The sequence below is a fragment of the Aspergillus stella-maris genome (genome assembly GCF_047715825.1).
Source record: "Aspergillus stella-maris strain CBS 113639 unplaced genomic scaffold BDV14scaffold_30, whole genome shotgun sequence".
NCBI classification, from domain to species: Eukaryota; Fungi; Ascomycota; class Eurotiomycetes; order Eurotiales; family Aspergillaceae; genus Aspergillus; species Aspergillus stella-maris.
The window spans coordinates 116,832-127,103 of record NW_027396824.1 but is presented as its reverse complement, the minus strand read 5'-3'; the positions used below and the strand labels follow the sequence as shown (position 1 = coordinate 127,103).

The following is a 10,272-nucleotide window of genomic DNA, read 5'->3' as shown; positions in this document are numbered from 1 at the left end:
GTTTCTCGTATCACACCTCGCTGAAACTCCATTCTTCCACCAGACACCTTTGTCTCGAGCTCTAGTGCTATACAAAGCCAAGCTCCAACCAATAAGCCAACTATAACATCAAACAAGGAAATGGGCTCAACTCTCTCATCCAGCCTCAATGCCCTTCCTCCCCTCCAAGACCTCATCCTCCCCACACCAGAGGGCTACACAACATTACTCAACATCTTCCAATATTTCCCCCTGGTAAGCTTCCCACGTCCGCAACCACCTCAACCAGCTAACAGAAATCCCAGGTAACGCTCATAATCTGGATAACGCCATGGTGGCCAGCGGGAAAAACATCCCCCAAGAATTCGAGCCTGACCATAAACGGCCGAATAGCATGGTTCCTCATGGAGATTACGGGGCCCGCGAACCTGCTTTATATCCTCTCAAACTTACCGCAACGACTCAACATGCAGACTCTCCCACTACCTAATAAACTCGTTGCGGGAGTATATGTCCTGCATTACATCAACCGCGCCATAATCTCGCCTTTCTTCGCGGCGCCCAGCATGTCGCCTATTCATGTTTTTGTGATGGGTTCAGCCATGGCATTCAACTGGCTTAATTCAGCTTGTTTGGCTGGTTGGCTTGTCGGGTATAATGTTACTACGATCCCGGGGTTTTATGCGACTAGTGATCCCGCGACTGCGAGTTTGAGGAACAAGGCGATGGATGTTCCGACGCCGGAGACGGTGCTGGGAGATAGTATGGCGAGTGCAAGTTCGGGATCTACATCGCTCTTGATTCCCGCGATTGGGGTTGTATTATTCTTTGCGGGCATGGCAGGGAATATCTGGGCTGAGAGGACGCTATTTGCGTTAAGACGCGAGGCAGCGGATAAGAAGCACGATAGGGATGCCAACAAGAACGCCACGGACGAGAAAACCAGCAACGGCGAGAGGAAAGACAACACCAACAAATACCACAAGATCTACATCATCCCACCCAGCCGCGGCCTCTTCTCCTCGATCCTTTACCCGCATTACGTCTGCGAATGGCTTGAATGGACGGGCTTCGCACTCCTAGGAACAACCGTCTTCCCATCCCTCACGCCGCCCTCCGCAATGCTCCTCCCAGATATGCTCTCAACAGCAACAACAGGCACAACAGCAGGCCTGGGAAGCCTCTCCAGTGCGAGAGGTGGACCAGCACCACCCTTACGTCTCGCGCCCTGGCTCATTCCGCCTGTTTGGCTCGCGAGCCGATTGGGGGTTCCCGTTGTGCCGCTGCCTGCGATTTTGTTTGTGATTAATGCGGTGGCGAATATGTTGCCGCATGCGAGGTGGGGGAGGAAGTGGTATGTTGAGAGGTTTGGGGAGGGGGAGAGGGGGGTAAATGGGCGGGGGGCGGTTGTGCCCTTTTTGAGCTGGATGTAGATGCGGTTTTTTGTTTGGGGTGGGATAGGGGTGTGAGGAGAGGAGAGGATATGGATTTTGAGGAAGGAATGGGAGGGGGGAAGAAGGCTTGGAGAGAGAGTTGTCTCTGTAGGTATATACGTATTATGTGAAGGGGTGGCATGGAGAAATTGCTGTACATAGTTATCCGTATGATAATGTTTAATTGTCTCGACGTCGATTCCAAGGAGTGTCAGCTAGCCGGCGTCCCTGATTGTTCAAAAGGAGCACTACACCACAACTACAAGCTACGATGAAAGAAGATAAATGATGATGTGAAAAGAAGCTGCTGAAAGCAGCGAGGTATTGATTATTAACCTCTAGTGTGATATACACATTGTTGAAATATATTAGACATCGGCCAAAACCAGCCACACCATCAACATCCGCTCGCTCATGCTACCCAAAAGATGACACAAAAAACGTCCGTCGATGCTTTGGCTTAACGCCGATGTTGAAATCATCGTAAAATGTTGAACTCCGTTGTTTCCCCTGGATATCTCTAATATGCCCCGAAACCCATATGTTGAACTTTTGGTATCATCATCATAACTCATTAAAGAAATGAAAAGAATTTTTCATCCTTATCGGAACGACATGGTTGACAATGTCGCCCCCTCCTCATTATTAAAAGATGTTAAGGAATTTATTTGGCGTGCTTCTCGCGGAAGTACTTGGCAGCATTGACCATGTTGGACAATGCAGCCTTGGTCTCGGGCCACTGGCGGGTCTTCAGACCACAGTCAGGGTTGACCCAGAGCTGGTCGGGGCGCAGGTACTGCAGCATCTCCTCGACACGGTCCTTGATCTCTTGCTCGCTGGGAACACGAGGGGAGTGGATATCGTAGACACCGGGACCGATGTGGCGGGGGTAGGCCTCGTCGATGAAGACCTTGAGCAACTTGGCGTCAGACTTGCTGTTCTCGATCGAGAGGACATCAGCGTCCAGAGCGGCAATGGCGTGGAAGAAGTCCTGGAACTCGGAGTAACAGAAGTGAGAGTGGATCTGAGTGCCATCGGTAACACCAGCAGTAGAGAGGCGGAAAGCGGCAACGGCCCACTGGAGGTAGTCCTCGCGCTCCTTGCCAGCACGGAGAGGAAGACCCTCACGGAGAGCGGGCTCGTCGACCTGGATGACCTTGACACCGGCCTCCTCGAGGTCAACAACCTCGTCGCGAAGAGCGAGAGCCAGCTGCTGAGCCTGCACAGACTGGTGGACATCGTCACGAGGGAAGGACCAGCGGAGACAGGTGATGGGTCCAGTAAGCATACCCTTCATGGGCTTGGACGCAATCGAGACAGCGTACTTGGACTCCTTAACGGTCATGGGGGCGGGACGAGAGATGTCACCGACAATGATGGGAGGACGCACGCAACGGGAGCCGTAAGACTGAACCCAGGCGTGGGTGGTGAAGACGTAACCGGTGAGACGCTCACCGAAGTACTGGACCATGTCGTTACGCTCAGGCTCACCGTGGACAAGGACGTCGAGGCCAAGCTCCTCCTGGATCTTGACAACCTCGGAGATCTCCTTCTCAATGAACTTCTCGTACTCCTCAGCGGTGATCTCACCCTTGGTGAACTTGTTACGCTGGATACGGATGTCCTTGGTCTGAGGGAAGGATCCAATGGTGGTGGTAGGGAAGAGAGGAAGCTTGATGGACTTGGTCTGCTCGGCAAGACGGACAGGGAAGGGAGACTTGCGGTCGTGCTGCTCGGGGGTGACGGCGGCCTGACGCTCCTTGACCTTGGGGTCGTTGGTGCGCTTGGAAGAGGCACGGGCCTGGACGGACTTGGCGTTGGCCTCGAGCTCCTCGCGGACAGAAGCAGGGCCGTTGGTGACAGCTTTGGCAATCACGACAACTTCAGCAGTCTTCTCGACAGCAAAGCTGAACCAGTCGCGGATCTCCTCGTCGAGGTTCTTCTCGGAAGCGAGAGTGTGAGGAACGTGAAGCAGAGAGCTGGAGGTGGAGACAATGACGCGCTCCTGGCCGAGCTTCTGAATAGCGGCCTCAACCTTCTCAATGGCGGCCTTGAAGTTGGTCTTCCAGATGTTACGACCGTCAACAACACCAGCAGAGAGAACCTGCTTAGGGCCAAGAGCACCAATGACAGACTCAAGCTGCTCAGGGTTGCGGACAAGGTCAATGTGAATACCGTAGAGGCTCTGGAGAGCAGGGAGGACATCAATGTTGTGGACAATGTCACCGAAGTAGGTGGCAAGGACAAGGCGGGGAGCCTTGTCACCGAGAGCACCAAGCTTCTCGTAGGCAGGCTTGAAAGCATTCTTGGACTTGAGGGGAAGGTCGAAGACGAGGACAGGCTCATCAATCTGGACGTCCTCAACACCAGCCTCCTTAAGCTTGGCAAGGAGCTCGACGTAGAGGGGAAGGAGCTCATCAAGCTTAGTGATGGGGTCAACAGACTGACCACGGTCGGCCTTGGCGAGGGTCAAGAAAGAGACAGGACCGAGGATGACGGGGCGGGTGATGACACCAGCCTCCTTGGCCTCGAGGAACTCACGGACGGGCTTGGGGTTCTCAGCCAGCTTGAAGACCTGGTTGTCCTGGAGGGTAGGCTTGACGTAGTGGTAGTTGGAGTCAAACCACTTGACCATCTCAAGAGAAGGAACGTCAATGGCAGCCTGGCCATCCTTGGCGGGCTTCTGGAGACCACGGCCCATGGCGAAGTACTCGTCAAGGGGGTCGAGGTTGTACTTGGTGTAACGCTCAGGGATAACACCGAAGAGCTGAATGTGGTCGAGGACCTGGTCATAGTAGGCAAAGTCGTTGCTGGGGATGACGTCGACGCCAGCATCCTTCTGGATCTTCCAGTGCTCAGCACGCAATCTCTTTCCCTCAGCCAAGAGCTCATCGCGAGAGATCTTGTCACCCCAGTAAGCTTCCGTGGCCTTCTTGAGGTCACGGAGCTTTCCCATACGAGGGAAACCAAGAACGGCGCTGTAGCAAGAGAACGTCAGTACTGCTGATTATATGAAGGACAATAGGGGTGCACATACGATTGAACCATCCTGACAGATATGTGTGTAGAAAAAAGGGAGAGAGGGCGGGGTGAAGATCGGAGGGAAAGGAGGAAAGAAATAGCTTAAGGAGAAAGAAAAAAGATAGAACAAGACAAGATTGAGGAGGACAAGAGACAATTCACAAGAATCTCTTGCAAGAGGGAGGATGAAGAGGAAGAAAGGGGATGAAGAGGGAAGAGAAAGAAGGGAGGAGGAGCAGAGGATTATATGGAGGGGAAAAAGTCGAGTCCCTCAATCGGTGTGGTCTCGGCGAATCAGAAAGCCCGGAGGCGGGGTATACGCAGTACAGCCTCTTACCGTACTGTACCACATTTCTCGCCCCATTGGAAATCTCTCAATTTCTGCAAAAACAAAGGCATTGTTTAATTTGGTTACTCCTATCAATTACCGGTGGTCTTATAATATTCTTAGGCTCTGCTCTAACATACATCAAGACTGGTGGTGGAAGCTGCCCGCAACGTGGTAAGGCGAGATGGCGTGATAGGAGCATGGTTGAGTTGGCGTATTTTTGCTCTTCCATGGCTCACTTTGCGTCAAAGTTAGAAAAATACCCCGAATCAATACTGCAGCCTCCGAGTGGCCTCCGGGATCGGCCTATATTTGTCGGAGGTTCTAAACACAAAAATTCATCATGTATCAGCATCTGAGGTGAGATTTAATGTATCCTAAGCACTAGACAGTATCTATGGTGGGTTGGTATTGATCTAGAAAGCCCGACAATACACGATGACCGAGTGAGAATTCCTGCCGTAAGCTGACGATGACCGGGGTATATATAGAGATAGAGCTATGCTACATTGCTACTATTGTCTTCCTCTAGACCATGGAATATTCCAGAGACTTCTCATTGGAGAAAGAGACTTTCACGTCTAAAATGACCGAAATATCGTTTTCTTTTCATAGACGAAAATGGCATACTTTGTAGTCCTGGGTGAAGTTGTTCCCCGTGGCTGGCGATAAGACCGGGCAAGGGTCGTGCCTTCCTTTTTTGGTTCCATCAAGGCAGCGCTCCTTCCTCAAAAGGATGGAGAGAGACTGCACCTCGCAACGGCAATGGCCTCAGCTTCCCGGTTGCTTCCTCCATCCCCGACCTCATCGATGAGAGACGTTCTCTTCAGTGCTGCTGCCCGGCACAATGGGTCTTTTCTTCTGTCCGCGGCTTCGGGGCCATCGAGATGCCTCGAACTCGTCCGACGGTGGACCTGACTATCAGCTGGACCAGTCACGATCGGGTCGTAATCCCCAAGGAGGTAATACGATGACCCAGCCAACCGTTGAACACAGCCCATTGACAAACCCAACAGTATCTCCGACAATTGACGAGTCCCCAATTCAGCATCGAGATCGCTCATCCGGAAGCATTTCGAGTAAGCTTCGCCGACGGTTCTCTCGAGATGCCAAGGATTCGAACCAACAGCTCAAGCGAGTCCACAGATTCCCATTGCTACACACAATAAAGCCGCTTGTTCCCCAGCAGACGCCAGCAAATTATGGGTTAGGAGGGAGTTTGATGAGCGAGGGAGGCTATGACAGTGATGCTCAGCACATTGCCACACCAAAGCCCTACACCACAGATTACCCGGCTAGTCGTCTCCGAAATGGCATCGTAAAGCCTGCCTCTCGCCCGCCTATACCACTGTCTCGATCTAATCTGGAGCCGTCTCAAGAGCAGACAATCGGTCTTGCCGTGACTAGCAAGAACCCTGCAGATGAACAATCATGTTATCCCGGCAAAAGGACTGATTCCCAATCATCATGGCGTCCTCGAGACCTCAACCTTCAGGATCGACAGGTCGCCCAGGCATCTCCAACCAGTCTCCAAAATGTGGACTTGAGCAGTATCCGCGGTAGTCCCTCTAACCCTAATCCCGAAAAAAGCAGAGACTCAACACAACAAGCGCTAGCACCAGCTCCATCTGCAGTGCCTTTGAGGGTTCAGGAAGTGAGATGCTCACTAACTCCCACGGTCAATAGTTCCGAGGATAGCACCGGCCGACGTTCTAGCCGTGCAAATGGCACCGGAGTCATCATTAGCCCTACTCCCCAAGCACCTGCTCAACAGAGTCAAGGCTATACCACATCCGTCGATTCGTTGGGAGATTGTCCTCCCCGGATCTCTGTCAAGAAACGGCACCAGCGGCCTTATAAAGAGATAACTCACGGCGAGCAATCTATTCATCTGGGCGATATGAACATCCGCAGAATCCTCGCTTCTTCTGGTTCAACACCCCAATTACAGCCTCAGGACCAGCTAATCGACGAGAATCGAACAAGCGGCACTACAGGCACATGGAATTCATATCGGTACCAGAGCAACCAGGCTGCGATGCCGCCGATCTTGGATGATGCGGAGGCGGTGTCCCCACCGATACTCCCTGGCAGCATCCAGGACCCGCGATCGCCGTATTCATTGAAGAGCACCATATCGTCAGCGGAGTTGGAAGAACAGAACATTCCCAGCTTCTGTCAAGGCTCATCTGGCAACACATCATCCAGACGACGTTATTTGTCTTCCGGACATGCATCTGCTTCTGGCGTTACGGATATCGAGGCCAATGCGCTCAAAAGCAAATTCACCGAGCGGTTCGGATCTGATCGATCGGTGAGCGCTGCTGGGGATGAGGCGCACGAAGGCGATGCCAGTGTCCCTTCCCGCAGAATTAGCATTGGTTGGATGTCCGAAGGCCGACGAATTGGGTACGGTTATGAGCTTGTGCCGCCAGAGAATGCGCGTGACGACAAAGTGCAGACACACTCCGAGCCCGTACTGGCAGGAAATTGTGGTTCAGTCCAAGCAAGCCCTAAGGAATCACCTTCAAGCAACCATGCCGGACACCCCGAGAAGCAAAAACCATCCTCTGCAGAAGAAGGCGGCCAGGAACCCCCCAAAACGCGCGAGCCGAGCTTCGATATATCAGCCATTTTCCAGAAACTTAACATCACCCGCTGGGCTGGCGCGAACTTTGCCATCAGGACTAGCAACAACAGTGACGCCGCAAGCTGTGACTCCGGTGGCTCCTCCTTGTTTGGGATGCTCACCAACAAGAAGAAGCCTATCGAAGAAGTAGGCCCCAACCTGGATACGGAGGATCCCTGGGAGTTCTGCTCCTGGGTTCGTCCACGACAAAGCTCCGGTGGGCAGCAAGCACCACAGCAGGACACTATTCGATCCCGCGAGTATACGGAAGCACAGCTCATGGAAAGACTCTCAACCTTCCGACGCAGAAAAGGTACATCGACGACCAAACGGAAAGTTTCCGAAATCGCTCGTAACCTTGAGAAACGAGCAGACCGGGCGGTTGACCGACTAGCCGTACGGCGAACGGCCACGCGGGTCCTGAGACTCAGGGAGCCTGGGCGTAAGGAAAGACGGCGTGGGATGCATGTCACTGACCCTACATTCCCGACAACCCAATTTGATGGTCTGTCAGACGCTCATACCAGGCGGTCGGAACGATTGAGCTCTGGAAGCTCGGGGTGGGATAGCTTGTATGAAGAGTGTCTCGAGGAGTGCTCTCTTCCTGATTGATAGGGCCTTCAAAATACGGCAAAGGAACAAACATCTCAACGATTCAGTAACTTGTTTTCGAACAGAGGGACAAATCGACAGTCCATGTATGCTTAGCACCGAAAATCAGAAGCTAGACGTATCAATACCAAATAATCAAAACAGTTGAGGATAATAGCCGTACATTGGTATATTAAAATGCTCATAAGTGATAATGGTACAAGGTCCGAATCATTTCCTCTGCCGCTTCGAGCTCTTATCACTCCCGATACTGAGCACACTGGCAGAGCGCTTCTGAGACACTCCCTCCTGCTCCCCCGCAGCCGGACCAGGATTATCAGCAGAGGCAGCTGGAGCACCTACGCCCGACTTTCCTTGGTCCTCATTACCAGTCTGTCCAGAAGAAGCCGCCCCCTCAGCCTCAGCCGCAGGAGGAATCCCCGCATCATCCTGCTGCTCACTCTTGACTTCGGGCTTATCTTTCTGCTGCGCCTCCCTACTCTTCCTCTCCCTCTCCTCCCTCGCGCTCTCCAAAACCCTAATCTCACTCTCCACCTTCTCCGCGACTTTCCTCGCATCAAGCAAGAGATTAACACTGTGAATCAACTTCTCAAAGTCCTTGACAACCCGCTCAGTAGGCATGACTAGGCGCAGCGGGACTTCAAGCTCCGCAAGCGCAGACGCAAGCTTTTGAGTCTGCACGTGCGATTTCGCCTGCGTGAGTTTTTGTGCGCGGTCGCTGCGGAATTGCACGCCTGGGGCGAGGCGGTCGTGGTGTTGCACACCGTAGCGGGCTTCTTCGGCGGGCGTGAGGGTTCGGAGGGATTGTTGGGCTGCTTCTTTGTTTGCTGCTGCTGCGGCGGCAGCTGCGGCCTTCTTTGTAGTGGGTTGTTGCGTTGTGCTGCCGTTGGGTGTATCTGCTCTGCTGCTGTCGCGGGCGGAGCCTGGGGCGCCGCCGTTGGGGACGGGTGTTTGGGCGGATCCGGGGGTAGGCACGATTCCCTCGGGCCCGAGGAGGGAGCGGCGTTTCTTGTTCTTGTCTGCTGCTAGGAGGGTGGTGAGAAGGTGAGAGAGGCCTTGGGAGTTGTGGTAGTTTGTGGCATTGCCGACGGAGATGGGGACGTCGAGGCGGGAGTAGAGTTCTCGGCGCTCGCTGACGAATTCTTGCTCGTTGGCTGTGATGCGTTTGAGCTCTTCGAGGAGGATAGATTCTTCGCGGACTTCGTCGGCTGTGCGGTTTAGTTGAAGGGCGGCGAGTTCCTTTCTGGCGCGTTCGCGCTCGGGGTCGAACTTGAGCATCTTTTCGTGCAGGTCAAATTCGACCTCGGACATTTCGGAGGGGGGGTGTTCGAGGGCGAGCATTGTCGCTGCTATAAAGTAGTAGCGGGCTTTCATTTGCTCCATTGTTCGGAATTTTTTGCTGGGGACTAGGGCTGTTGAGGTTTCGCTGTTATCTACCGATGGCGGATTGAAGTCGTATCGGTCGGAAATCACCACCCATCGTAGATCGTATTCCTCGACCAAATCCATCAAGTAGTCTGTCTCCTCGCGGGACCAGTCGTCGCTCTTCAGATGGAGGTTGTATTCGTCTGTGGAGTATCGGTTCGGTACTTTGGCTTTGATGTTGTATTTGGCAAAGGGATATTCTTGCTCGATGGGTTTTGATTCTCCTTGCTCCTGTTTCACCTGGTCTCCCTCCGGCTCTGCGCCCTCGATCGCCGGTGCATTTGTCGCTTCGGCTTGTCGCTTCCAGTGCCGTAGAATGAGTCCGTCGGTTCGCGCGTCATTTGAGAATGGGATCATGCGCCTGATGCAGTTAGTGTAATATCCTATAATTGTCGGTCGCGGGTTGCCTACCAAGGATGTACGCGAGCCTTGGTCTGCCATTTCGGTCGTCCCTTATATCGGTTCTCGTTGATCGCGATCGGGGGTGCTCGTTCTCCTAGAAGCGCGAAAAGCTCACGCGTGATACCCTCTGACAATGGCAGTTAGATTGAATATCAATACCGAATCCAGCGACCGTGAAGACGCACCTGGCCTCTTCTCAACAACCTTCTGCTTCTTGTGAGGTCGCGGTTGGCCCTCCGCCGGCAAGTCGAGCATGTCGCGAACATCGGCGGCCGCCATGGTGGAGGGACAGCTCTATGAGCGAGCCAGAAGTTGCAGAGTAGACGATAAATGTAGTGCCGAGATTCGATGAAATAACCGAGACTAGCGATGACAGAAAAGTCGAGAAATGAAGAAGATGAGTGAACATGAAGACGGAGACCGGCGACTGGGGAATGAGAATT

General features: G+C 53.3%; 5 protein-coding genes across 5 annotated transcripts; 3 read left to right on the top strand and 2 right to left on the bottom strand.

Moving 5' to 3' along the window:
* Positions 1-120: 120 nt before the first annotated feature.
* BDV14DRAFT_200562 (3-oxo-5-alpha-steroid 4-dehydrogenase family protein) lies at positions 121-1,412 on the top strand (the record flags this gene model as incomplete). Its single annotated transcript, XM_073773540.1, has 2 exons — positions 121-234; positions 285-1,412. 2 exons carry the CDS (start codon positions 121-123, stop codon positions 1,410-1,412), a joined length of 1,242 nt encoding a protein of 413 aa, XP_073627714.1.
* BDV14DRAFT_174154 (5-methyltetrahydropteroyltriglutamate--homocysteine S-methyltransferase) lies at positions 1,353-4,863 on the bottom strand. The gene is made up of 2 exons (XM_073768855.1): positions 4,450-4,863; positions 1,353-4,390 (listed from the first exon to the last, which is right to left on the bottom strand). The coding sequence occupies exons 1-2, from the start codon at positions 4,458-4,460 to the stop codon at positions 2,077-2,079; spliced, it is 2,325 nt and encodes a 774-aa protein (XP_073627713.1). The 5' UTR covers positions 4,461-4,863; the 3' UTR covers positions 1,353-2,076.
* Positions 4,444-5,362, top strand: BDV14DRAFT_71657 (uncharacterized protein). The gene has a single exon (XM_073777360.1). It carries the CDS (start codon positions 4,638-4,640, stop codon positions 5,118-5,120), a length of 483 nt encoding a protein of 160 aa, XP_073627712.1. The 5' UTR covers positions 4,444-4,637; the 3' UTR covers positions 5,121-5,362.
* Position 5,363: 1 nt separating this feature from the next.
* On the top strand, positions 5,364-8,107 carry BDV14DRAFT_71645 (uncharacterized protein). Its single transcript, XM_073777359.1, has 2 exons — positions 5,364-5,723; positions 5,778-8,107. The coding sequence occupies exons 1-2, from the start codon at positions 5,609-5,611 to the stop codon at positions 8,000-8,002; spliced, it is 2,340 nt and encodes a 779-aa protein (XP_073627711.1). The 5' UTR covers positions 5,364-5,608; the 3' UTR covers positions 8,003-8,107.
* On the bottom strand, positions 8,082-10,223 carry BDV14DRAFT_71685 (SANT/Myb-like DNA-binding domain-containing protein). Its single transcript, XM_073777362.1, has 4 exons — positions 10,015-10,223; positions 9,839-9,956; positions 8,166-9,788; positions 8,082-8,114 (listed from the first exon to the last, which is right to left on the bottom strand). The coding sequence occupies exons 1-3, from the start codon at positions 10,106-10,108 to the stop codon at positions 8,213-8,215; spliced, it is 1,788 nt and encodes a 595-aa protein (XP_073627710.1). The 5' UTR covers positions 10,109-10,223; the 3' UTR covers positions 8,082-8,114; positions 8,166-8,212.
* Between the last annotated feature and the right edge of the window lie 49 nt (positions 10,224-10,272).